The sequence below is a fragment of the Poeciliopsis prolifica genome, unplaced genomic scaffold, assembly GCF_027474105.1.
Source record: "Poeciliopsis prolifica strain line A6 unplaced genomic scaffold, Auburn_PproV2 SCAFFOLD122, whole genome shotgun sequence".
Taxonomy (NCBI): Eukaryota; Metazoa; Chordata; class Actinopteri; order Cyprinodontiformes; family Poeciliidae; genus Poeciliopsis; species Poeciliopsis prolifica.
Genome location: NW_026562497.1, coordinates 635018 through 662038, shown reverse-complemented (window position 1 = coordinate 662038; position 27021 = coordinate 635018). Strand labels below are relative to the sequence as shown.

At 34.5% G+C, this 27021-nt stretch overlaps 2 protein-coding genes across 6 annotated transcripts; both read right to left on the bottom strand.

The window, feature by feature from the left end:
- Nucleotides 1–17336: 17336 nt before the first annotated feature.
- Nucleotides 17337–19141, bottom strand: LOC129354959 (uncharacterized). Of its 5 annotated transcripts, XM_055024528.1 has the most exons (6): nucleotides 19077–19141; nucleotides 18693–18992; nucleotides 18241–18573; nucleotides 18015–18155; nucleotides 17862–17917; nucleotides 17337–17753 (listed from the first exon to the last, which is right to left on the bottom strand). In XM_055024528.1, exons 1-6 carry the CDS (start codon nucleotides 19114–19116, stop codon nucleotides 17604–17606), a joined length of 1020 nt encoding a protein of 339 aa, XP_054880503.1. In that variant the 5' UTR covers nucleotides 19117–19141; the 3' UTR covers nucleotides 17337–17603. The 5 variants fall into 5 exon arrangements, with proteins under 5 accessions (XP_054880503.1, XP_054880500.1, XP_054880501.1 ...); XM_055024525.1 differs by having other exon boundaries at nucleotides 17337–17781; nucleotides 18693–19141; XM_055024526.1 differs by having other exon boundaries at nucleotides 17337–17772; nucleotides 18693–19141.
- Nucleotides 19142–24986: 5845 nt separating this feature from the next.
- LOC129354970 (uncharacterized) lies at nucleotides 24987–26692 on the bottom strand. The gene is made up of 5 exons (XM_055024539.1): nucleotides 26656–26692; nucleotides 26183–26539; nucleotides 25585–25716; nucleotides 25470–25507; nucleotides 24987–25379 (listed from the first exon to the last, which is right to left on the bottom strand). The coding sequence occupies exons 1-5, from the start codon at nucleotides 26690–26692 to the stop codon at nucleotides 25263–25265; spliced, it is 681 nt and encodes a 226-aa protein (XP_054880514.1). The 3' UTR covers nucleotides 24987–25262.
- Between the last annotated feature and the right edge of the window lie 329 nt (nucleotides 26693–27021).

The window sequence follows — 27021 nt, the reverse complement described above, 5'->3', positions numbered from 1 at the left end:
ATACCTGTCAGTCTTTTGAAAGTTATAATTACAAAAATGTAGTTTTTATTCAATTAAATTTTAAAGTGCAATTCAAATGGATTATGAGTCTACATATTGTACTTGACTATGTCCATAAGGTGAAGTTTTAGAAGCAAATATTTAGAAAAAAAAAAAAAAAACATGTTTACCTGTCACCATCAAATATGTCTCACTCCATTTGATTCCCTCTGTCCAAGAAACGAGTGCACAGTGATAGAGTCCATCATCACTGTTGGTTGCCTTCAACAATGTCAGATTACTAAATTTTTTATCATTATTTATGTCCCATATTGATTCAGAAAACTCTGATTCAGATTTATGGGGTGTAAATTTGTAATTTTTCAATGAAATATTCAAAATCTGTCTCAGACCGCCTCCTGGTCTTTGCTTGTACCAGAAGATGATTCTTTGACAAGGCTCACTGGGTAGAGCACATGTGAAAGTCACAGATTCTCCAGTCTGAACAATGTTCATTTGTACAAGAGTGTCTGAAAAGAACAAAAGCATTGAATGAAAATGCTGCTTTTAAAGACATAGTTGGTATAATAAAAATAAAAACTCACATCCCCGATGAAGGAAAAGGAATGTCACCAATAATACGATCATCTTGACCCTGTCGCTTGGTAGAAATTTTGCTGGACTTCTAATCACAGTGGATGGTTCTTCATTAGTACTAATATCCTATATGTCACAGCGTAAGATTATTCTCATTGGTTGTCACAAAAACTGTTTGGTGATGGCAAGTTGCAGAAGTCATACATACTTCCTGCCACACAGTTTTTTTTCTTTTCCATTTCTTAGAAACACATATCACTTCAATCTTCTTTTTTTACACACGTCTTTAAAAAACTCAAAAACTTTTTTTGATTTTGGGTTAGACTTGCTGATGTTAACTCTGAAGTATCACCCGCGGTTTCGCTTCGGTAGTTCTAATATTTTTCTGAAACTTACAGCCACAGGACGCCTGTGGCTGTAGGAGCCCTGTAGATCTAAATACAGACCTGCAAGTCTGTAGGTCTCAATACAGCTCTGTATTTAGGTGTAAATAACAATTGGATGTAAAGCCAATTATAGGTCTAAATTATAAGTGGATATAAAGCCAATATGACAGGTTTACACTGTTTTCAGGCTTTGCAATTTGTTGAAATAAAGCCTAGGCTTCAAACTGGAAGACTCTTTAGCCCACCTGCATCATCTAATTGGCGCATCCCGCTAATCATCAACGACCTATCATCGCTGGACCAAGCCATGTCGCAGCCAATCACCCTCCATGCCCCAGTTGATAAGGACGTCCATCCAAGGCGTCTTCCGCTTCGCTGCTCAACCCACCTCCACCCCTTCTCCACCTCCACTGTCCTGCCTCTCCAGGCATACTTCATTCACCGACCTCCACCACCAGTATCGGGTCCCGGAGGATTACATTCCTATCAGCATCGGGAATGCTCATCCGAGCTTATCGCAATCACAGCTTGATGTCCTTAGCCGGGGCCCGAGCGCCAAAGACTTAATTTATGCATGGCCTCCAATAGGAAAAATAAATGTAGATAGTCCCCTTTCCACTCTGTTAAGCAAAAATGCTTGAAATCTTTCACACTGAACTGGTATAATGTCTTGTGGGGAACTAAACATACATGCATTGGCCCTTGAGGACTGACTTTGGCCACCTTTAGTGTAGACTACATTTGTGTTTGTGCTTGTTTGTGGTTTCATGCTGTCTCTTGACTGCAGGCACAACTGAGCTCATTAGGAGGCAGCATACAAGAGTACTTGAGCAAAAGTAAGGTCTCCACATTGATCTCCACTTTTCAGTGAAAGCAGGCATCTTGATACTGGACTCTCTTCCAACAACAAGATGGATCCATTTCCTCCTTCATCCGCTTATATCCTCCATCAACTTAAAGATGATTCAAACTTCCGATCCAAAAGGGAAAAATAGTTTGAGTCTGGAATTGTATCTGTGTCAGTTTCACTTAAGCAACTCCACAGTGTTCACTGTTTTCTTCTTCTCGTCTCACCAAAATTCAGTTCAGTTCAATAAGGATGTAAACAGTGACATATGTCAAATGTCACATGTCACTATGACTTGTGACGTGTCAAATTATGCAAATTTGCATAAACATTAGCACACACATTGCAGATATCTGAGAATCTAATGTTTCCAATCTCTAACGTCTATTTCTTTAAATGCAAAATCAATCTATGTAATTTTACTTAGAAGTAAAGTACAGTAAAATACTCTTATAAGTACCTTTTCTCCAAAATGATACTCAAGTACATGTAGCCAGTATGACTCACTTTTGAACATTCATAACAATATTAACTTAACAAGCTTAACATGGTACATTGCTACTAGCTAGTAATCATTTAGCTAACATTATCTGCATCCAGCAGCATTACTCAGTTCACTCGGTGGCTTGAGGGAGTAACTGTGTAAATGTCTTTGCCTTTTGTTGGTTTGCTGCCATAATTCTAACACACACCCGTCTCTCCACATCAGCAGCATGTCTGTCAGTGCAGCACAGGTATTACGCCAGTGAGGGTCTGCCTCCACTTCACTAAATTTGCACTTTCAGAGAAAGAACAGCCCCAAAGTATGAAGATATCAGACATCGCTCTGCTTTACTGTGGTGATGATTGTTGAAATAAGAATTTTAAAGTAGCACAATAGTACATAAGTTAACTTTTAGGTTAAGATAAACTTAGATACAAATCCAAACTGGGACATCTGGTGACTCTCTGAACTTACATAAATTCCTAATCAGAAAGCAGTCTTACACTCCTTAAGGAACATTTCAGACAGCTGTCCCAGTTTGGATTTGTATCTAAGTTTATCTTAACCTAAAAGTTAACTTATGTACTATTGTGCTACTTTAAAATTCTTATTTCAACAATCATCACCACAGTAAAGCATGGCTATCAGGGCAATAAATTCTTTACTCAGGGTTGAATAGTTCAGGCAAACACTAAAAACTATAGAAGTCTGTTACAACATATAATCAAACATATTGGTATATTTCTTTAAGCATTAAAAAGTTGTTTTTAATTAGTTAGTTTAGATCCAAACTTATAGTCCTTATTTAGCATTACATTTTGTGCAAGCTTGGTTAAAAAACACCAACTACTTTCTTGTGAAAGCATCTTGAGGCAGAGATAACGTTCCAGTTCCACGCTGTAAATCAGGTCGGAGCCTGGTACGAGAAGAAAAGGGGGTTTGGGTCTCAGAGGTAATAAAATTAACATTAAGACAGCCCACACAAAGGAAAAGAACACACCTCCTAATGCATATATTTAAATGAGGAGAATACACAGTCTATAAAATAATTTGTTTTACAGCAGAAGTTCGAATCTCTTTGTGCTGAGTGAGAGTTTCCCGGAAGATGCATCTTTTGTCTTTTGTTTTTCCTTTTTTACTCAGTTCTTTGTCTCTGTTTTGTCATGTCTTGGACTTTTGATAATCTAGTTGAGATGCTTGCTGTAACATTCTGTATTGCATTGAATTCTTTGGATAAAACTCTGAATATCTGAAGTCTGACGTCGTATGATTGGTCTTTCTCCCTCGACACTTACACAGACACAAGAACCTAGGACAGAGGAATAAATTAACGAGCTAAATCAAGTTATTCCTCTTTTTAAATTCTTAACATGATCCTTTAATATACATTATTTTTGTATTCATTTTAACACATGGTTTCGTAGGCTTAAAATCCAACAAAAGGACATCTCTGAAGCCTTAGATTACTTTTTAATTGTGTTGAATCACCACCTATATTATCAGAGTTATAATTTTGTCACTGCAGGCATCCAATTTTCAAAAAGCTAACTGGACATCAATTATCTTGAGTTTATAGAATATTTTTGGTTTTTATTTAGAAGATTTTGGGTTAGACTTCAGTCCATAAACATACAGAATTAACTTTCATCCTGATCCACTTAAATATGTAAGAGATTAATAATTGATGTATTTTTGATGTATAAGAGAGACGTATTGACATACCCACCAAATATACACAGTGTCAAACACTGTACCTAGTTATTAATTTCTTAATAACTAAAATGTCAAGCTATTGAAGTTCACAAAGTTAAAATACATAAAACAAAGAACATCATACTGTACAACACAGGAAACAGATTATTGCGTAACAGATATGAATAGCGTACTCTGATCCCAACTGATTAGCAATTTAAATGAATGTGAATAACATGGAAGTATAAGGCTCAAGTATTTCTGGGTTTTTCTTTGACTGCTTGTATTGAAGAACCTGTAAAGCAACTAATTTAGGCAAAAACAAAAAAACAACATACATTTCAAAGAGTCAGTTTGTGTTAGTAGATGCAGCTTAAAAAAGTAACATGCCTTAAAAACAAAGGTCTTTTTTGAATAGATTAGGGAGAAATGCATTTTAAAATATTACGCATAAAAAGCAGATACATTTGATTTTTCACATCAGTATTGATTGATTTTAATCTCAGAGTAAAAGCACTCCTCATATTCTATTTTTGTCTTCTTGCTTCCATGTTTTCCTTTACTTTTAGAAAAACGGTGGAAGTTTTTGTTTCCACCGTCAGCCTGTGGAGCAGATGAAAATAAAATTATGGCATTTACCCATTGAATAAAACACAAGGAAATCAAAGCAAAAAATTACTGCACATCAATCTATATTACATACGGGATCAGGTCTTCTCTGTCTCAGTCTGTGCGATGTCGCTTGTGAAGTGGTGCTCTCCATCCCTGACACAAATAAATCAGAAGGTTATAAACTCCATCCATTTACTTTGGATGTTTAAATCTGTTATATACTGTGATGACACAAGTCAAGTAATATGATTAAATATGCAGAAAAAAGAGGTGAACATACTTTAAAATAAATAACAAGTGTCAAAAGCTTCAGCCCGTTTAATTTGATATAATTAAAGGCTGGACTGGGCGGCAAATTACATGAACAATTTTACACATTTTAAAAGAGTCTTGGTAAGAAACAAATTGCTTAAGATTAGAGATTAAAAAAAAAGTTACTTATGTTTAGTTAAACATTTGACTACCAAGTGTCACAGATATTAAATGCAAACAAAAACAATGCAAAAACATATTTAACAAATTCATAATTTCAAAGTTGGTATCAAAAATTATAGTTGCAAATATAGTTTTATTTGTTCTATGAACAAATAAAACAAACTTTACACCAAATTAGAATATCTACAGAGAATACAAATGGAAAAAGAGCTACATATATGTATCAGAGGAATGTCTTCTGTACATTGTCCAAGAAAAATAAACTAAAATAACAAAAATATGAATTTTTTGTAATACTTGCCATGAGATCTTTTTTTCCCTGTCCTCAGAGCTCGGTAACAGATGAGAACAACATTTAAAATAAAAGACAAAACCAAGCAGGATACTGTAGTCAGCAGGGCAACAGATTCAAAACTTGTGTTGTCCACTAAAAACAACAAAAGATATTATTTGTAATTAATATATATTTTAAAAATTATTATTTAATTTAAAGAATCAGAGACAAAATCCTACCAATTTCCAGTCTGGTTCCATTTCCAAATAATATTTTTCCACATGCGGCCACAGCACAGTAAAAAATCCCAGAATCAGAAGAGTGGACATCTTCTGACAATTTAAACATACAACTCTTCTCAGAGTCAGATCTCTTCTCACATTCATGATGTTTGTTTTCTTCTGTGTAGATCATATTTGAATCGGTAGTATTTGATTTTACTCGGAACCAGAACATGCTGAAATCTTCAGAGCAAGCCATCTTCTCAGAGTCAAACAAAACTGAACAGTGAAGTGTAGCCCTGTCTCCTGAGAGGACTGGAATGGATACTGCAGGCTGCTGAATGACAGTGTATTCGGATACTTTTGCAGTATTCTCTGCACAACAGAAGTTTAAAAGTCAATTAAATTATATCAAATACACCTGTAATGTGTTTGTTAAATGAATAATAGGTTCGATGAGACATACTTATAAAATGTAACTTTGCTTAAAGTAAATTTTAAAATGCCATCAAGTTTGTTATACATTATGTTATGATTCTATTAAGTCTACATATTGTTCTGTTTTTTACAGTTCTACTATATACATAAGGTGAAGTTTTAGAAGCTAATATTCAGAAGAAAAAAAATTTATTTACCTGTAACCATCCGATATGTCCCTCTCCATTCGACAATCCCTTTCCAAGCAACGAGTGCACAGTGATAGAGTCCATCATCACTGTAGGTTGCCTTCAACAACGTCAGATGGCTAAATTTTTTATCATTATTTACCTCCCATCTTGAGTCAGAAAACTCTGGTTCATATTCAGGGCTCTTAGGTTGTTGTTGTCTCACAGTCACTTTCAAAATCAGTCTCAGAATATCTCCTGGACTTTGCTTATACCAGTAGATGACTCTGTCATTAAACTCACTGGGCAGAGAACATTGAAAGGTCACAGAGTCTCCAAGCTGAACCATCTTCATTGGTACAGTAGTATCTGAAGAAAAGAAAATCATTAAAACAAAATAATTGATAATAGTAAAATAAAAATAAAAACTCACATCCCCGCTGAAGAAATAGGAATGTCACCAAAAACACAATCATCTTGACCCTGTCTCTTGGTAGAAATTTTGCTGGACTTTGAATTACTTTGGGTGGTTCTTCATTGGTACTAATACCCTGTTCTATATGATGTCACAGTGTAAGATTATTCTCATTGGTTGTAACAAAAACCTGATTTGGTGATTGGAAATTGCAAAGGTCGTACATACTTCCTGCTACACAGTTTTTTTTTCCATTTCTTAGAAAAGCGTATCACTTCAATCTTCTATTTCTACACACGACTAAAAAAAAATCAAAAAGGTTATACGCTTATAGATGTTAACACTGAAGTATCATCTGCGGTTTTGTTTGTGTAACTTCTAATACTTGTGTAGAGCCACAACAATAGGGCCGTTACAGTGGCTCTGCATTTCTAAATAATAGTTGGACGTAAAGCTAATATAAAAAGTCTGGTTTGTACATCAGGTATCTTTTGACTATTTTGTAGCATCCAGTTATTTTTTTTTTAGGTGTACCTCTATCAACAAGTTACATCATAACTTGGCAATATTTGTTGAGGGGTGGAGGACATCAATTTCACTGGCTACCCTTGACACACAGATGAAATGCAGCACACACAGTTTCACATGCATTTCATATTGCAATCTTCAAAGTGAAGATTAATTTACATTGGATACTTTTTAACTTCAAACTTTGATAAGCTATCCATTGCCATATAAGACTAGGGAATTTGTTGCAATTTTAGCAATTTTACTTAAATTTGTGCCTCTGCCTGGTACTTGCTCTACAAAATGATTTTTTAGCATGAAATGCATGCTAAAACCTGTGGCATAAAAAGCAATTATGCATAATTTTTCAGGTCAGTGTGCACTCCCTTAAGTTAAGTTCAATGCATCGACAATGACACTGTTATTGGTTTATAAAAATTTTATTTAAAAATTTTTGAACCAGTTACTTTAAACATTGCTTGCATAAACAAGCAATGTTTAGCCCAGTGGGTCAACAAGGAAAGCCTGAAAGGGGAAAACCCTGATCCTAGTTATTACTTTATTAATAACTAAAATGACAGGCTGTAGAAGTTCACAAAGTTAAAATACTTTAAAACAAAGAACACCATACTGTACAATAAAGGAAACAAAATATTGCGTAACAATTATAAATAGCATGATCTGATTCCAACTGATTAGCAATACAAATGGATATGATTAACATGAAAGTATAAGGCTCGAGTACTTCTGGGTTATTTTTTGACTACTTGTGTTGAAGTATCTATAAAGCAAATAATTCAGGTAAAAACAAAAAACAACATACATCTCAAAGAGACAGACACTGTATGCTATTAAATGCAGTTTAAAAAGTAACATGCCTTAAAAATACAGATGATTTCAAATGACTTGGGGTGAAATGCATTTCAAAATATCCTGCGTAAGAAACAGTTACATATTTGATTTTTAACTGCAATATTTATTGATGTATTGATGTTCAGATTTTGACCTCAGAGTAAAAGCACTCTTCTTTTTCCATTTTTTTCTTCCGGCCTTCACGTCGTTTCTTACTTGAAGAGAAATGTAGTGCAGCATAGTTTTCGTTTCCACCTTCAGCCTATGTGGAAGATAAAAATAAATAACTGCATTTAACTGTCTGATATTAAGAAATGGACACAAAACCAAAAAAAAAAAAAAAACAAGTTTTCCTCCAACAATATTACTTACAGGTATTTTCTGTGTCAAGCTGTGTTGTGTTTCTTGTAAAGTGATGCTTTCCATACCTAATCATGAAAAATTGCAGGGTTATTCACTTAAACCTTGCCACACTTAACTTTTAGTTAGTTTGGTTTTTAAGCTGATGACAAGTTCAGAAAATTTTGAAGAAATAAGAGGAAGAATTTCTTTGAGATCAGTAAGAAGAGTCAAAAATCTTAGCAGCTATACTTAATCTGAAAGACAGTTTGAGGAAGAAACAAATTACATAAGGAAACAAAATAGTTACTTATATTTAATAAATAATTTGTCATATGCTGCAGAGATGATATATAGACAAGTCAATGTAAAACATATTTAATAAATAAGTAAACTTCTCATAAAAAAAAAAAAAAAATCTTTACAAATATGTGAGAACGTTGCCCTATGAGAAATACAACACACATTACACTGAACCAGCAAAACCAATAGGTCTACATCTTGCAAAAAGCTGTCGAGTGCAAAACGTCTTTAGTCTTTCATCTCAATATTTTGAGCATATGGTCTCAGATTTTAAAAAAAAGTAGAATGAAAATGACAACCACCTAATTTTTTTTGTCATACTTGCCATTGGATGGTTTTTGATCTGCTTTTGGAGTTTGGCAACAGATGAAAACACTTAAAATCAATGAAAAGACCAGGCAGGATACTGCAGTCACCAGGGTGGTAAATTCAAAGCTTGTGCTGCTTACTAGAAACAACAAATACAAAAGAATTGTTCATAATTAATGCAATCATAAATGTATTATTTAATTAAAAGCATGACAGACAAAATCTCACCAACTTCCAGTCTGGTTCCATTTCCGATAAACATCTTTCCACATGAGACCGCAGCACAGTAAAATATCCCAGCATCAGAGGAGCTGACAACTTTTGAAAACTGAAACAAACAACTTTTCTCAGAGTCAAATCTCTTCTCACATTCATCATGTCTGTTTGTGTATGTGTAGATCACGTTTGGAGAGGCATTATTGGATTTTGCTTGGAACCAGAAGATGTTAGGATCTTTTGAACATGGCATTTTCTCAGAATCAAACAAAATTAAACATTGAAAGATAGCAGTGTCTCCTGAATGAACTGGATTGGATTCTGCAAGCTGCTGTATCACAGTGTAGTCAGATAGCTTTGCAGTATTCCCTGCACAACACAAGAAAAATATAAAAGTAAATTAAACAATGTCAGATGGATATTCAATGGTTTTAATTAAATATTTGGCAGCTGTCAGTAAAAAACCTGTCAAACACTTTGAATGACATATAATCTAAACAATTTGTTCATAAGTTTCTATGAAGTCTACATATTGTTCTGATTCCTAAAGTTTTATATCCATTCAGTGAAGTTTTAGAAGTAATGTACAAACATATTCCCTGTTTGTACCAGTGAATGTTTGTGGTTGAAATAAGAATAGGCCAGAGCACAGAACAAAGGTCACGAATTCATCAAACGGAACCAGCTTTAGTGTTACGAGAATATACCAGAAAATGTAAAATATTTTATTTATTTTGGCATTTCACATTTTATCTTTTAAATGTACCTGTTACACACATGTATTGGTGAACAACCAAAATGAGTACTTAATGTTATTTCGGGTGTAAAATAAAGAGCCTTGGTTAAGTTTTCATATTGTTAACAATATCTTATATTTCATTCATAGCATAGGCAATTGCAAACTCTATAGAAGTATGTTGTATTTTTACCTTTGAATGTCAGATTTGTAGCACTCCATTCAGGATTCTCAGTGTAAACCTTGCTTACACAGTGATATATCCCCTGATCCCCTCGTGTTGTCCTCAAAATTGTCAAGTTTATTTCTTTTTATCAGCAGTAACCTTCCATCTTAAGTCAGGAAGTTGTGTCACAAACCTAGAATTTGTTATTTTTTGTTGTTTCACAGTCAGTTTAACAATTTCTCTCAAAATATCCCCTGGACTCTGCTTGTACCAGTAGACGACTTGTTGTGTTAACTTAAACTTTGGCATAGCGCATAGAAAAGTTGCAGGTTCACCAAGCTGAACTTGCATTACTGGAACCAGAGAATCTGAACAAAAAGAAGACATATTACATGGAAGAACCCCCGTCAATATAATCACAATAAACTTGTAACTGATTCAAAAGCACTCACATGCGTGACGCAGAAACAGCAGTGTAGTTAATAGCACAAGCATCTTCATTCTTCCTCTTGCAGTCGCTCAAAAAACACTGATATTTTTAATCTGACAGGGAGGAGCTTCAACACCAGACATGTAATACACATTTTTCTGATTGGTTATCAAAAGTAATAATCTTAAACATCTTGTGACACTTTGCTCTTCCTGTCACAATGGTTTTGTCAACTTTAAACACATAAATGTTTAGCAAAGTACTTGAAAAATATGCTTACAATTCAAAGTAAATGGCATGTTTGGCTGTCCTGCATTAGTAATACTTTATGTAGGAAAACAAAGTTGTACCTCTACTTTTATTGATTGTCGTATTGCTTGATTTATGAGAATAGTATTTACTTTAATAAGTATAGATACTATACTATAAGATAAATACTATTATTACAACAGAACAAATGTAATCAAGTCAGCCATTGGGTGCCCTTGTGTTATTTATTCTTTATCACAAATTTCTGGACTTGTTACGGTTGTGTATAAGTAAGAAGCTCCTTACACTAGATTCTAATTAAGCTTTTGAAGTTGTGTCTAGTGGTGACTGAAGATGCATTAGAGGTTTGTAGAAACCACGATGGAAAGCCGATTGGTTGTGATGCCCTTAACAGGAAAAGGGGCCCCTACATCATGCAAATCAAACCAAAAACTTCTTTACTGGTCTTGCATGATGAGCCTGAACCATTGCGCTGCACTTTTCTCTGTTGGCTACGAGAGACAAACAGGGAGTTTAAATCTATGAGGCTTTAGTGGGAACAAAGCTTTTTCATTTCAAGATGTTTGATATAATAAACCATAGAGGCTATTTTTATATTCATAGCCTAGGTGCTATCGGATGAGTTTTTCTGATCTCTGCTCTTCATTGTCACCTGAACTGAACTGCAGCACTTGCTCATGTGTTTACAGGTCTACTCCACAGCTGCACACTGAGCAGATCTATGAAGCGCTTGGCTGAAGAAGAAGAAACAGAGAAGGCAAAAATGAGCTTCATTACTCTGAGATGACTGGTACTGTTCCACAGGCTAAACCTGAAGCCCACTGACCCACCCACCCACCGGGGAAATCCCTGGTGGTTCTGTATTCCAGTCCGTCCCTCCTTCTAATGATATGATCACTAAAGACAGTTTTTATTATGACTTCAAAATCATGGATAAAATAATTTTCCTGGAGCCCTTGTAGTTACAGTTTTACAACAGAGCACGTTGCTCTCAAGTAAAGGATTTCTCAATGTCAGATTCCTCCCATGTTCAGCTAGTTGTCAGTTTCAATTGGAGCAGCACAAACAAAGTCAACTTTTCTCCTTGATTCCTGATGTTAATCTATGTCAAAAATCTAAATTATTTTGTCTATTTAACAGTTTGATATTTATCATAAAAAACAAAAAGATATACATGTCATCAAATGAGTGGTAACTTGGGTTTATAAGTTTCATACTCTACATTTAAGTTTTATATTTAATCAAAAGCACATCTTGTATTGTTGGAACGAGGTTTATTTGTACAAAGTTATACAAAAATGAAATGGTAAATCAGAGGAATACATTTTGAATGTTTGAATAGGACATAAACTTAAAAAAGAGGACTTTTGCCAGTTAGCATGCAGGATTTTGTAAGTATTGTGATACTAAAACAAAGGACACATACATATGCCAGATTTTCACATGTTTGAATTTTCCTAGAACTTAACCTGAGAGTACAAAATTTCCTCAATTTGAATCTTTTTCTTTCTTCCTTGTTTTGCTTTTGCTCCAGAGAAATCCAATGCAGCATGACTACTGTTTCCTTCTTGGTCCTAGATAGTAAAAAAGCAAAATTATGAAGCTGAAATTATTCATTTATATCCAGGTGCTGGAAATTACAAATGCAGCAAAAAGATGTTTAATTACTCACAGTTTCAGATAATTGTTTGCTAAAGTCATTCCTTTCCTGTGAAGTGGTAGTTTCCCTTCCATCTGAAAGTAAATGCAGGAAAATTTAAATGTAAAATTTTTTTTACAATTTCTTAAAATTTTACCACCTTTACTGAACATTTTGGTTTAATCCTGTTAGTAACGCTCATAACTGCAATAAGATAATGTTTGTGTTGTTATGTGGTTCAAACAAACTTTACTGTTTGTTTGAACTTTTCCTAATTTCCAAAAGAGATTGAGCGTCAAACTTGATCAATAGGGATAAAATAAACTGACTAAATGTATATATTCAATTTAAGACACTATGGTGACACTGAGTGTATATGGTGCAAGTAATGTGAAACAATAAGCATATAAAATAAATATGAGTTCACAATTTTCCTCAATGGTAGGTTTAGTTAAAGCAGACCATTGCTCTAACATTATTTTCACTGTAGAGTAAAACCCTTGGGTTAGTCAGCTCAAACTTACCTTTGAAGCATTTACATCCAGTTCTTAGAGGTTGGTAACAGATGAAAACAATATTCACAATCACAGAAGTAACCAAGGATGTTGCTAATATCACAAGGATTATAAGCTGAAGTCCTCCAGATTGCTCTAGAAAAAAGACAGACATTTATTGGAGAACCCTATTTGTTACATGATATGTATATAATTCTTTATGTTGTGGAGAAACTCATCAATCTTACTTTCGGTGGCATTTCCAAATAAAATCTTTCCACATGTAGCAATGGCACAGTAGTAAAATGCGGAGTCAGGGGAGGAAATGTTCTTATAAAAGTGGTAAAAACAACTATTTTCACTGTTGGATTTCTTCTTGCATTCACCACGTTTATTATTATCAATGTAAATGATGTCAGGATGAGATTCTTCTGTTTCAGCTCTAAGCCAGAACACACTGAGATCCTCTAAACACATTGTGTTTTCTAGATCAGTGAAGACTGAACACTGTAGAGTCCTATGATCCGCCGAGAGGCCTGGAGCTAAAATTGTTGGCTGGCGAAAAATGGTGTAGTCTGATGTCTTCGAAGTTTTTCCTGGAAAGTGCACAAACAGACCATTGCTCTAACATTATGAACAGTTTGAAAAACAATTCAACAAGCATGAAGCTACCTGCATTTTGTTTTAAATAAAATTGATGGGTAATGACTAAATTTGACAATAAAATATCAATTTATTATAGTTTAACGCTTTTATCCGTAGTGGTCACTACAGTGGACAGCTATCTAAAAGCCATTTTCTTGTGCTTCTTGTGGAGTTTTATGTTATAAATGCACACAGACCACTGAAGCGGACACTAATGCATCATACACTATGAACTACTGGCCATCAGCTGCAAATGCAAGAAAATATTTTAGTTAAATCCAATATGGCCAACAGACAAGAAAGTACGGTAACCAACACTGTTCCTCCTTCTATTGTAGATGAGTCTTGCAGGTAAAAACACATATTGTGACATTAGATAACACCTAAAGAACAAAACTCCTGATGTATTTTTCAAATGACAACTTTGTATTTCGAGAAAATTACAACAAATAAAACAATTTTAAAAAAATCCTGACACAAAGGATCATTCATGCATGAAAGGGTTAAGTTAAGAAATCTTCTCACAACTAAGGAGTTTTCTGTCTTCAGATAATTTCTTAACACATTTTACCCCACTTTGAAAGCAGGTGTATTTCTAAGGTTTTAGATGATGTAGTTTACCTTTCACAATCAGATATGTCCCATTCCATTTATTGGTTCCGGTCCAGTCCTCAACTGCACAGTGATAAATTCCCTCATCCTCTTGAGTTGCTCTTAAAATCTTCAAACTGCTAAATGTTTCATTAACACCAACCTCCCATCTTGAGTCTGAAAACTCTGGTGAAAGCACAGAGGTTGGAGGCTTTTGGTATCTCAAAGTGAATTTCACGATCGTTCTAAGATTTTCTCCTGGACTCTGCTTGTACCAGATGACTTGTCTTTGGCTGATCTCAATATCGGGGAAATTGCAGTTGAACATCACAGATTCACCAAGCGAAACTGGCTTCACTGGAATAAAAGAATCTAAAGAAAAATAAAAATAGAATATATTATATTAAACAGAATGCGCGTCATGACAAAAATCTTCAAGTACTCACATGCACAACGAACAAGAAGCAATGTACCCAATAGCGCAATCATCTTCGTACTGTCCTTTCAGCAACCTCGCTGGTACTTTACTACCAGCGAGGTGTAGGAGGAGCTTCAAAATGGCCAAACTATGTGTGTCAAAGTATCAGATTCTTTTATTGGCTGTTTCAAAATAAAGATTTGATAACGTGTAGGAGGTGTCTCTTTTCCTGCATTCTTTTTCAGAACTTAAAAAACGCACAACTTCACTTTCTACTTTGTTTTCATTAATTTAAAGACAGTTGTAAAAGCTAAAATTGAAATATTTGTACATGAAGACGAGATTGAGCTTTATTTTATTCATGGAAAGAAGTGGTACTTCCCATCAATGTTGTCTTTGATTATGAAAACAAATCTACTGTGGTCTGTAGATCCTCTAATTGGATACATGATGTATTCACACATATTCATTGTTATATATTTTATCAAGGTTAAAATTTGAAGAAGACCAATTCTTAAACATTTTATAAGTAAGTATTGGTCGTGGAAAGACAATAAGTCTTGAATAAAGGAACCTTCCTCTACATCAGTACTGCAACATTAGTTGAAGTATAATGACAGGTTTTAATTTTTGATAATGCTGAGATTTCCAGGTTTGTGTTACAAAGCAGTCACGTTTGTGTTCACCACTTGTGCCTCAAATATATTTCATATGTATCCAATATTTTTATAGTTAGTCATAATGCTGTAATTTAAACATTGCTGTTGCAGCTTTGCTTCACTCTCTTGTTTGTTTGTTTTTTGTTGTTGTTGTGGTAGCATTATGTTACAGTCCTCATGAATGCATAAGTTTTAGCTAAAGCTAGCACTTCTGGACCACTGGCTGAATATGAATGTTTATTTTGTTTCAATGTACATTTTTAGGATTGTTTTTTTCTTTTTACTAACCATTATTTGTCCCTTTTAGATGCTACAGCCTGAGCAGGTGTATGGGAGCGGCCAGCCCAGTATTTCCTGCTTAAATGGCTGTATGATGTCACTGATTGTGTCAATGTGTTCTACCAATGGAGGGTTTTCTTTTTTGGATTTTTTTTTCTTTAGATATCTGTCTGAACGTCTGTCTGTCTGTCAGTGTGTGGGGTGTAGGCTTCTGTGTGTGTGCTCATGTGTGCATGCATATATGTATGTCTGTTGAAGTCCTCAGATTTTCCTCCAGAAAAAATTGGTGCTTAGGACTCCTTCCATTGTTCCATTTTTTTTTTCTCTAAATCATCTGGAAACCTGGGTACACAAGAGGGCAAACCTCTTGTTGATTGATATTTCTTGTTTCTGTTTGCAAACTGAGTGTGATTGACCTTTATTAACTATTTGATGAAATTGTCCCTTACTAGGAAATTATGCTTTCCTAAAATAGAGCAATGATGAAAATATGCAGCATGACCAATAAGTTTCTTGATCATGTCTGAACCTGCAGTTCAATACACAGAAATATTTCCCTCTGTTTTTGTGATTTCGAAACCTGTTCTATTTGTGACTAGAAGAAGAACAACTGTGAGGTTTCACAGGAATAAGTCCAAACTACTCACACCTGCTGCATTGTGGTTGAATTTGCATAAGAATCAAATTAAAGCCATCCGTGAAACCGGAGTAGTGATGAAACAGTTTGCTGCTCCAAAAGTGGACAAAAATGTAAGAAATTGCAACAGCTTGGAAAATTCTTCTTTGCCCACTGTCCTAAGTTTTAGTATTTCTTGTCAAAACCTCTTTCATGTGGCTATCTGTCATGAAGCTGCAAAACCAGGCCTCATGTTAAGGTGTGGCCACTCATATACCTCTAATCAATCTATCAAGACCGTGGGCTGATGTAAGCTTTCATAAATATGGAATAATATGTATTTGTGGATTGAACAATGACTTGTGGTGCAACAAGTCATTGCACCACTATTGTTGAAAAACATACATACACAAAGTTATGTAGAATCAAATATACACATTAGTTATTGAGTAAATGGTGGCATTCTGCTTTCGTTAATGTTTCATGATTGGTATAAAGAAGAATTGTCTGGTATAAACTGAAACTACTGAAACGTGCATCTTCCACCTGATGTTAAAACTGTTTATAAAGTTTCTATTTATGATTCAGATTGTGGCTGGTTTAGAGAAGATGTTAAATATAACTTTATTCTCATTATCAATATAGCTTTATTCTCATTATCAATATAGCTTTATTTTCATAAAGCTATATTGAGAATCTTGATAAAGTTTGCAAATATAAGTACAATCTTATCGCACATTTTTCTTTGACTAAACAGTTTTCAAATTTTTGGCCATTGAAATACTTTTATTCTACATTCTTTTTACAGTATTGCAAAACACTCATGATCATTGACGTGTAAAACAAAAGACAAGAAGAATAAGTATCAAAATCTGTCAGATATGTCCTATTCCACACCTGTCACTGTGTTACAGCTGCTTCCTGAATAAACCCACAAAGCTTCAAAGCTGACTCAGAGGCTCAGAATAAAACATTTCTCTAGAACAACACAACTTGAGTTTCCAGACTTGTATTTAAATCTGTAATAATCTTGTGCATAGTTAAGAGTAAGGATGTTCTTTTTCTATTCTGTAGCGCAAATTTGTGGGGAAAAAAAGGATGGTACATCAAAACTAATATTTCAACTGATCTTTTAGGCATATTAGTTGAGTTTTTATTTTTATTTTTTTATTGTGCTTTGACCAGGGCAGCTTTCGGTTTTTTAAGTAACCATGTCTAAAGTCTGACTGAAATTCAATCTTCTAGCAGTACATACTAAGTGTTTTAGAGGAAAAAATGAGCGTTGGCAAAGTTAAGAATTGAACTTTAATGTAATGGTTTCTAAAATTCCATCGAAGTCATTTTTGAAGCTACACTTTCTTATCCAGAAATAAACTATATAACTGACTGATAAAACTCACAAATGATAATTCCTTTCATTTATGTTTTTTTATTTACAAAGAGCTTTAAAATGCTTGTGTCCACCTGGGAAACATGGAAGAAATTTTATTTTAAGCAAATGAGTGTAGAATAACATACTTGAGAAATATTAATACATTAAAGAAACAAAACAAAAATCGAAACAAAAAAAAAACCCAAAGTGCATTTTTAATTTAGTCTTTTGATAAAAATCAGAAACGTATAAATTAGCTTAGCCTTTTCAGACTCCAGGAACATTAACTTCTGTGTAGATGACTTCTTGCTCTTCAGACGCTTTGGCCCCTGTTCTTTTTTTGCTGGCTTTTCTTCTTGTGGAAACTGATGAATAAACCAAGTCCTCATGTGATTGAAAACACAGAAAAAAGAACAAAAACATAAAACACATAATTTTGCTTATTATTATTGGGATTTATTATTTATAACTACCTTCTGGCTTTCTGGATTTTCTTTGATTGCTTCATGTGCTTGCAGAGCAACTGCGTCTAAAGTTGAGAAATAAAAGAAAAACATCCGTTTAAAAAGTTATTTCAAGTTTTCCAGCTCAATTTTTTATATATCAGTATCTGAGTGACAACTTACCATCACGAGAACCTTTTAACTGTTTATTCATTTCTATGATTAAGTATATGAGGAAGGCTATAATGGCCAGACAGACAGCCAAAGCAGCACTCAGCAGACAGGCAACTTCATAGTAAGTTTGTGAATCTCCTTTGTTTTCTGCTGACATGACAAAAGGAGTTCTGTATTTAAAGACTCATTGAAGTCATTTAATATTTTACTTTCAGTGTTATGAAAAATAGATTACCTTCAACGATAGGGTTTGATTTTTCTATAGATGTGTTCTTGTCATCCTTTGCCACAGCACAGTGATACATCTGAGCATCAGACAAGCTGGAGTTCTTGAAAAACTCCAGCTTGTAGAGACATTCTTCAGAGTTAAATTTGAATCCACTTTCCTCAGCATTGTCAGTGGATTGGAAACCTGGAAACGTCTCAATTGATTCGGCTCTAAAACAGAACAAATTCTCATCTTCGGAACATGATTTATTTTGAGAGTCACGGAGGGCTGAACAATGGAGAGTCACTGAGTCATGGAGATGAGGTGGAACAGATGTGGGCACCGTGGTGACAGCAGATTCTAGTATCACAGAAATAAAATAATATTTTCTTTAGAAACGCTTGAAAAGCTTGGAAAAACCTCAATTCATACAAAAAACAATGTCATGGGCATTTTATTGCATTTTTCTATTAACTTACCTTCAACTGTCAGATATGTCAGTTTCATAAACGTCTTGTTTTCCTGATACTTTCTTAGACAGAAATAAATTCCAGAATCACTTAGACTCGCATTTGTTATCTTTAACACCCATATTCCAGGATCTTTGTCAAATTTAATATGAGGATACATTTTCTCTGTATTCCCAAGATTTTTAGGAGAATTTTCAGAATCTATCCTCATCCAAATTATTTCTCCAGCTGACTTGCGTGGACATTCAATCTTCACAAATCCTCCAACATTTACAGTCTGTGTTTCAACAATGGGAGAATCTTTACAACCTAAACAGCCATAAAAAACAGTTATAAACAGCAGAAATAGAAACATGAAGTGAAATGTAGATGAAATCTGAGGAGTTAACTTACAACCATCTTTGAGCATCAAGAGTAAATAAATTAAAAGCATTGTTTTCTGGTGATCCAACAGAAGATTGCTGTGATTCTGTGGCCTTATTAGATATGATTCAACTTAATGTGATCATATAAACTGGGAGGAGCCAGTTTAGGGAACTATGATTGGCTGAAATTTAGAAAAACTTTGTTGCCCTTTTACTTTTCTGCCACAACGGAAAAAAGGTGAAGCCCTCTCAGACACAAAAGCACTAAACAAAAAACACCAGTAAACTGCTGACATTTCATGGCAGATTCTCATTGTGGTTTTATGTCAGACATGGTTAAAAAAAGCTCAGTTCAAGCTCGCATGTCACTTAGATTTTTTACATTTCATCTTTTCTTCACTTTCAATGTGAACCAAAATGCTCTAAAGCAAGCAAGAAAAAAATAACACTTTGTCTAAAAGATAATTTCTCAAATATATAGTCTCTCACTATCCAGCGTCTTGTAAGCAAACATAAGACCTGAAAACACTTTGCAACTTTGTTTTGCTCTTTCTGTACCTGTATAGGACTCCTGTCACTGTCATGCCTGCAGCCTCAAACAATGAGCTGAGTTTGCCCAAATATGTGTGAAATGGGGGGCAGTTCACGGAACATTCTGCTGTCGCTTTGAGGTTCCATGATGCCGACTTTAGTGTTACACATCGAAGGAAGATGAAGGTGACTAGGTGGACATGTTATGAGAAGTTGAGTCATCTTTAAGGAGGCTCAGTCTTAACATTGCCAAGAGATTATTGTTCTTTACATGTTGTCTTTCTTTCAAAAATACCGCATGTGTAATAAGCTGAAGTAATTCTTCGTAACTGAGTCACAGAGGATTTGCCTCAATGTGTCATGGCAAGAAGAACTTTAACCTTTGCACAAATTTAATGTATCTGACAAAAAAAAAAAGAAAACCAACAACAAACAGCTGTCTTGAAAATGTGCATGAGAAAACATCTTTCATCATTAAATGTAAAGAAATATTTTTTCCAATCCCTTCACATTTTATTTCATAATATGCAGAACAAAATGAAACATTAGCATAAATGAGGCATTAATTCTATACAGTATGATGAGATTGGAATCATTTTCTTTTAAAATATCATTGATGCAATTGATAAAACACACCACAGTTTCTATCGGACAAACTCCTGTTAGAGAAGTTGTGGTTTATGATTCAGCTATGATGTGATTTCTTCACACATATCATCTCAGGAAGCCTTCAAGCATGATGTATTTTGCTCTGGGCCCGTCAACCAATGTGCACAAAGCTTAATCACTTCCATCCAGTTTGTCAATAGAATATATATCACTTACATGGTGTTTTGAGGCTTAAGTGCTCCAATAATGTCTGGACACATCTAATAACACTGATGTGTCCATAAGATGAAGCTTTTTAGAACATTGTTATAAGATGTTGTTCAGAGTTTAGCTGGAGGAGTCAACATCTTTCAGTGTTGATATACAAAGAAGCTTTGCACTTTTCTTCCCATCACTGTGCTTTTTTATATTTTCAGATTTTTTCTTTTTTTTGATTTTGTAATTTTCAGTAGGCTATTGTGTTTCTTTCTTTTTTTTATTTTTTGTTCATTTTTTTGTCCCGAAGAGTTTTTGCAGTGCTAGTGGCTCGTATTTTTGACAGTAGGCAGACAGGAAGGAGGGTGAGGAGAGGAGGGAAGACATGTAGCAAAGGTCGCCGGGACCAGGAGTCGAACCCGCGACATCTGCGTCGAGGACTAAGGCCTCTAAACATGGGGCGTGCTAACCCGTGCGCCATTCTATTGTGTTTCTTCTGTTTTTATTTATTTTTTTATTGTAAAATCAATGTTCCCTTTATTCATAGGGAAATTATTTTGCTTTCCTCAGGTTTCCTTAGTTTATTTCCTCTGAGATGAAAACTGAATTTTGTCATATTTACTTAATTTTTGACTACAAAAGTGGAAAATATTGTTAGATGCGACATAACAGTTGCTGGCCACTTGGCTAACAATTAACTTATTCTTACTATTTCAGCCCTATAATAGACTTTGATATTTAGTTTTAATTGTAGCATAATATAACTAACTCAATAGTTAAAGTCAAATTTACAGCATTGGTGAAATAATTGTCCAATGTAAGTAGACAAACTGGTTGAAGATTAAATAATGCATGATGTCCTAAGCAGGACATTTTTGTCCCTGAAAACCATCAGGCAGGCAAAGTCTTATTGCAATTAATACTGTTACGGCCCTGTGCCTTAATGGGCTGGGTTGTAGGTGGCTTGTTTTCTGTCTTTGTGCTCTTCCCCTTTACAGGTGCTGCTGATTTGTTAATTTGGGCCACAGAGCATTTAAACCTGACTGTTGTCATCTTCGGTGTCCACTCTGCTCTTGATGGCTGTGGTGTTTTGTTGCCAGGCCTCAGCTCCAATACTTTTGCACATTTGAGTTTGTCTTTGTTTTTGTCTTTGTTACTTCCCTATGCACTCATACATCACATCCAAGCATTTGCATTTCACCAGTGATACTGACATTCACAATACATTGTTTTGTTAATTAATATTTCTTTTTTTGCACTTTAACCACTGCATTGTCTCCTGTTTTTGTTATGACCTTGAGCTTGTCGTAACGATACCAATTCCACTCTCACAATGTTTCTGAATTGGCTTCTAATACTTTGTCAAAGAGATTCAACTGGATACCCATAATATCCTCCTCTATGGTGACTTGTTTAGAAAATTACTCTTGTTTTGCAAAATTGAAACATTATGGTCCTAAAGGTCTGACCTATGTGATTTAAAACACACTGCTAGTCCTTAGCCTCATGTTTTTTTTTGCATGAAGACATTTGCTAATGTGCAAGGCTAGCATTAGCATATAAACTTATATATATTTTTTTAGCTTGTAATTTAGTGCAGTTTCAGTTCAGGTAAAAGTTTCAGGAAACATCTGTACTTCATAAAATTAAGATTTGAAGAATATCTTGACTGGTTTTTAAGGTGATTTCTGCACAGCTCTCTCTCTCTCTCTAGTGTTTTTCTTTCTCTGTCCTCAGACCAGTCTGCTCTGCATGTTCTAGATATGCCTCTGTTCAAGAAAAGCTGACCGAAATGATTGCATGACCTTTTCTGCAGCCATCAAGTACTGCAGAAGTCTGTTAATCACCCACAGATTCAATCCAGGTGTGTGACACAAGGGGAACACCTAAAACATGCAAGGCAAGAGGGGCCTGAGGACCAGAATTGGAGCTCAGTGCAAAGCAGGTTATATAATACAGCCACCCTGAGAAGCACAGTAGTTAACACAGTCTCTTTCAGTATGAACACTTAAGAAAACATTTAATTCCTAAAAACCAGAAATTTGTTATGTCAATAAACAATGATGGCCGTCCTAAAATAAAGGTTTTCATGTTGTACACATCAAAGTATTCAGTCGAAAAAAAAAAAAAAAGCCTGTACAACACATCAGATTGGATTTAACATTGCTGCCGTCACATACAAATGACCCAAATAGGTGGAGTCAACTCCGATTAAAAATTGAGTTTTTAATCGGATCATCCCTTATATGAACTAATACTTTGTAAATTATGTCTTAAAAGTATAGTCTGGCCACTGCTACAGTTGCAATAAGTCTGCATCAATCATAAAAAAAAAAAATGACTGATTAACTTTTTGTTTTTGACTGGAACAATTTGGTTTGCGACCATCAACTGGGTCAAGATATTGTTGACCACAAACCAAAAATATTTTGGTCTGACAGTAGAGTAGCTCAGTAGCACAAAACCACAACTTCTATTGTGTGACAGCAGCTAAGGACATGCAAGATGCAGAGCTCACTGTGTTGCATTGGCTTTAGACCCTCCTAGTACCATGTACAAAAAATGCATTAGACTGCAAAAGTAATAAATTATGAATAAACCTAATGCCAAATTATATCATACTCCAAGCTGTCATGCTAAAACAATTTCTAGATATTTGTTCATAGAAGAGACATATTTAAAAAAAACAACCAAAGTTTATTAAGTATGGTTCTTTGTTCTTAGTACTGTGGCTTAGGATGCACATTTGTTAACACATTGTTAACAGAGAGAGGCAAACAAATTCACACTAACTGCTGAGAAACAAGTGATGCATGGAAACTTATACACTGCTGTGGTTTAGCTCTCAAAGAGGGGTGAGAAAACAAAGGGGCTTTTCTTCCTGTCTCACTTCCCGCTTTCATCTTAAAGCGCAGACCTTATGCTGCTCTTTCTTAAGATAAAAGAACAATACATGTACGCATCAGTTACACTAACTTTTACTTACATCAAAAAAAGGCTGCAAAGCAATTGACCCCACAAAGTATGGACATGAATTTCACTTTCTTCTCCTGTTGATGCAATATGTGCAGCAGCTGACGGACTTCAATCATGTCTGAATATAAAGCAATAAATTACCTCGGAACACAAATTATTTAAAATGAGCAATGCTTTACTTAATTTTACAAACTTTGCACTTAAATAACTTTTTTTCCCTATATATTCTGATTTAATTATTATATAGTAATCACATAATTATCATATCGGTTTGCAAGACCTCATTCAGCCTGCTGAAGTCTCTTGTGACCCACGGGGGTTTATATCCGGCTGACGCTCACAGAGAAGTCTGTTCTGAGTAAACACCTTCAGCAGCTGGTCAAAGGGAGGAGAAACAGACAACACAACTTCTGATTCTTAGTGTGGCTTCCCATTGTTTAGTTTAATTTTACTTTTAAATAAAAAATTAAATAAATAGTTGCTTTATAAACTGTAGAAAGTTGTGATGGATAAATAAAACTCCATTAACTCTAAAAACTATGGCTCTGTTGGTGTCTGTGTAAGAAAGTACTACAAGTTTAAGTAAATGCCTTGGAAAAAGCCCCATGCATAAAAATACAAAAGGCGGGGCAAGTTTTGACTGGTAAATGAAAGTAGCCACATAAGTGTCAAAAGGTCAAGTATTCCTAATACAGTTTAAGGTTGACTACATTCTTTAATTGTTTGAAATGTAACAAAATTACTGTAATTCTGTATTAGAGGAACATTAATTAATTTCAACTTGTGCAGCATGAGACGGCATGAACTTGTGTACAAATAAACAAAAGAAATATGAAGTGTACATGTCTTTTCTTTCTTACCAGAGATTCCCCCTGCAGGCCAACAAAAGGTTTTCAGCTCTGAGGATCATTTACTTTGACTCAGATCCAAACTGTTTCAGAGACTCTGCTGTCTTGTTTCTATTACGTTTAACATCGCTGTGGGGTGACAAAATGCTAAGCAGAAGAGTTTGTGGTGTAAATTTAGAAGACTGAAACAAATGTACCGAATGTTTGGTTTTATTAGCTGATTTTATTATTGCTGCACAAATATAAATACTGATTCCTATAATTAGTACTGCTATCTCTCCAGATGTCTATAAAAAAAGAAAATTGTGGCTTCCAAAGACTTTGCAAGAATGTTATTTTGTTAAGAAATTTGACTGAACAGATCATAAAACAACCCAAAACCATAAAACCAAGGGGATGCAGAAAAAAGAAACACATACATTCTAAAGATTCATTTGAATTTGAACTTTCTTTAAAAAAATAAAATATAAAAAAATCCTGAAAATGCTACGCTCCCATCAGGCCTATAGTATCTCATGAGGTGACTGTTTCATTTTTGATTTTTATCTTTTTCAGTTCATATGGTCTGATCTGTTTTGCAATCTGACAATCATAATATGAAGGCGGGAAATAACTTACCTACTTTTTCAGATTTCTAAGATTTTTCTTTGAACTCAATGTGAACTTTGGCAAAATCTGTTTTGCTAGATCCTAATTAGACAGTTCATATTCAATTTTAGAAGCATTTAGACATTGTATGAAGAAAGTTTAAAATACAATGACTTACCATAAACCTTTTTAAAAAAAAAATCAGTTACACATAAACACATGTAATTAATAATACTGTTTTAATTGATTCATAACTCAGTATACATCAGGGAGTTACGCAGAAGTACAACTTTGCTGAGCAATGAAAAAATAAGAAGAAAACCTGGTGTTTTTAACAATAAGACTTAAAGTTTTCACCTTTATGAATTGTTTGCTTTTGTACAGGCAAAATAAGGTCTGGTTAAACAGTTTTCAAAGAATTGAAGAAAGAAGCAACCATATTTATGAAGAAATTATTAATCAAACACTCATCCATTGACACCACTGTAGACAGCCTCCGATGTTTCTTTGTTTCTTTTCTCTGTTCTGGGAGCTTTCCTTTTGGTGAATGTGGGAGCGCTGTATTCCAACAAGTCCTCATCTCTCTGAGGAAAGATTAGATTTATGAAAAAATATTAAATTAAAAAGAAAAAAAAAAGAATATGCAGATAATAGTGGATCATGTTAGAATTTACCTGCTGAATTTGCTGATCATCATGACGCCCCTTAGCATCTGTTTAATGTGCAATAGAGATTTTAAAGAAACATATTTTTGTACAATGTTAGATATACTGATAGATTTTGATTTACCATTTGAACAGTGAAAGGTTTTCTTCATGAGGATGAAAGTGAGAACGAATACAACAGTCACACTTGCAGACAAAATGACACATAACACAATAAAAACTACATTTGCTTTCTGCAAATCTGACATGCTGGGACCTGAAAGCATAAAAAAATAATAATAATGTTAGCTTTTTATAACAAACGACAAGATAGAAACATTTTCTGGTAAATTATTTTAAGTTCAGTCACATTTAATGAATAGCGATTTATTCTGAAAGTTAATTTATTTCAGTGACTGTATTCACTAAATGAAACAGATAATTATACACAGATTCATGTTTTAAGCCTTTACTTAATTTTGATAATTTACGAGTGAATAACTGCTTATGAAAGTAAAACATTGAAGTAGGAATATTACATCCAAAAAAACCTAAAACAAAAACAAAGCAATTTTATTACAGAAATATGAGCTTGATTAAAAGCATCTCTAGTACTTGCTTAAAGATTATTATTTTCAAAATATACTTGTAATCTGACCAATGGGCCTTATTAAAATGATTTCTAATTTATTGAAAATAGCTGCACATCTTCATAAATGTTTAACGCTTTAGATTTACTGTACCTTCCATGTCCAGTTTGGTTCCATTTCCAAACAAAATCACTCCACAGGAGGCCACAGCACAGTAGTAAGTCCCAACATCAGAAGCAGTGATGTTCTTCGAGAAGCTATAGATACATTTACGCTCAGAATGATCCTCAGGATGGTTCTTACATTCATTACTATGGTTTTCAGGAGCATAAATTAAACTGGGATCAGATCTATCTGATGCATCTAGGAACCAGAAAACCTTATGATCTGTTGAGCAAGTTTGATCTTGAGTGTTAAAGAGGACTGAACAACGTAGAGAGACTGGGCTTCCTTGATGAACTCGATCAAGTAAAGGGTGTTGAACGATGGCAGTAATGTTTGATTCTTTTCCTGCAAAGAATAAAAAAACCTCAGATTTAAAAATTGTGCCTTAGTTAATTATGTTTTTATTCTTCCCACTAACCATATTGTAAAATAGTATTGTGCATATATTTACTTATCCTTACCACTGATTCTCAGAAATTCTCTTTTTACAAAAGTCATGTGGAGCAGATCAACTTTTAAGCAATAGTAAAAACCAGTATCACTGTGCTGGACTTTACTAATGTGCAAGACAAAGGTGTCTGTCTCTTGTTTCGCTGTAATACGAGAAGTTTTTACATTATCATCATAATTGAAGGAATATGTTCCTCCCAAGTATTCAGGCCAGAGTCCAGGAATAAATCTGATCCAGTACAGCATTGCTGAATGCTCAGACGTAGAGCGCGGGCAGGATAGGGTCACATCTTCTCCAACAGTAACAGTTCTTGTTTCAACACTCAGATTATCTTGGCATCCTATGAAAACACAACAAAACAAACAAAGAACAGAGC

Excerpts from the sequence above, each read along its gene's own strand:
- LOC129354959 (XM_055024523.1), bottom strand. The coding sequence starts at position 19,116 with ATGCTTTTAATTTATTTACTCTTGATGCTCAAAGATGGTTGTAAGTTA. Across the intron at positions 18,156-18,240 it reads ATCAAACCCTATCGTTGAAG|CAGAAAACAAAGGAGATTCA; the intron begins GTAATCTATTTT and ends TTGTCATGTCAG. Across the intron at positions 17,754-17,861 it reads AAAATCCAGAAAGCCAGAAG|TTTCCACAAGAAGAAAAGCC; the intron begins GTAGTTATAAAT and ends TTTATTCATCAG.
- LOC129354970 (XM_055024539.1), bottom strand. The coding sequence starts at position 26,692 with ATGACTTTTGTAAAAAGAGAATTTCTGAGAATCAGTG. Across the intron at positions 26,540-26,655 it reads AGAATTTCTGAGAATCAGTG|GAAAAGAATCAAACATTACT; the intron begins GTAAGGATAAGT and ends TATTCTTTGCAG. Across the intron at positions 25,508-25,584 it reads AACCTTTCACTGTTCAAATG|ATGCTAAGGGGCGTCATGAT; the intron begins GTAAATCAAAAT and ends CACATTAAACAG.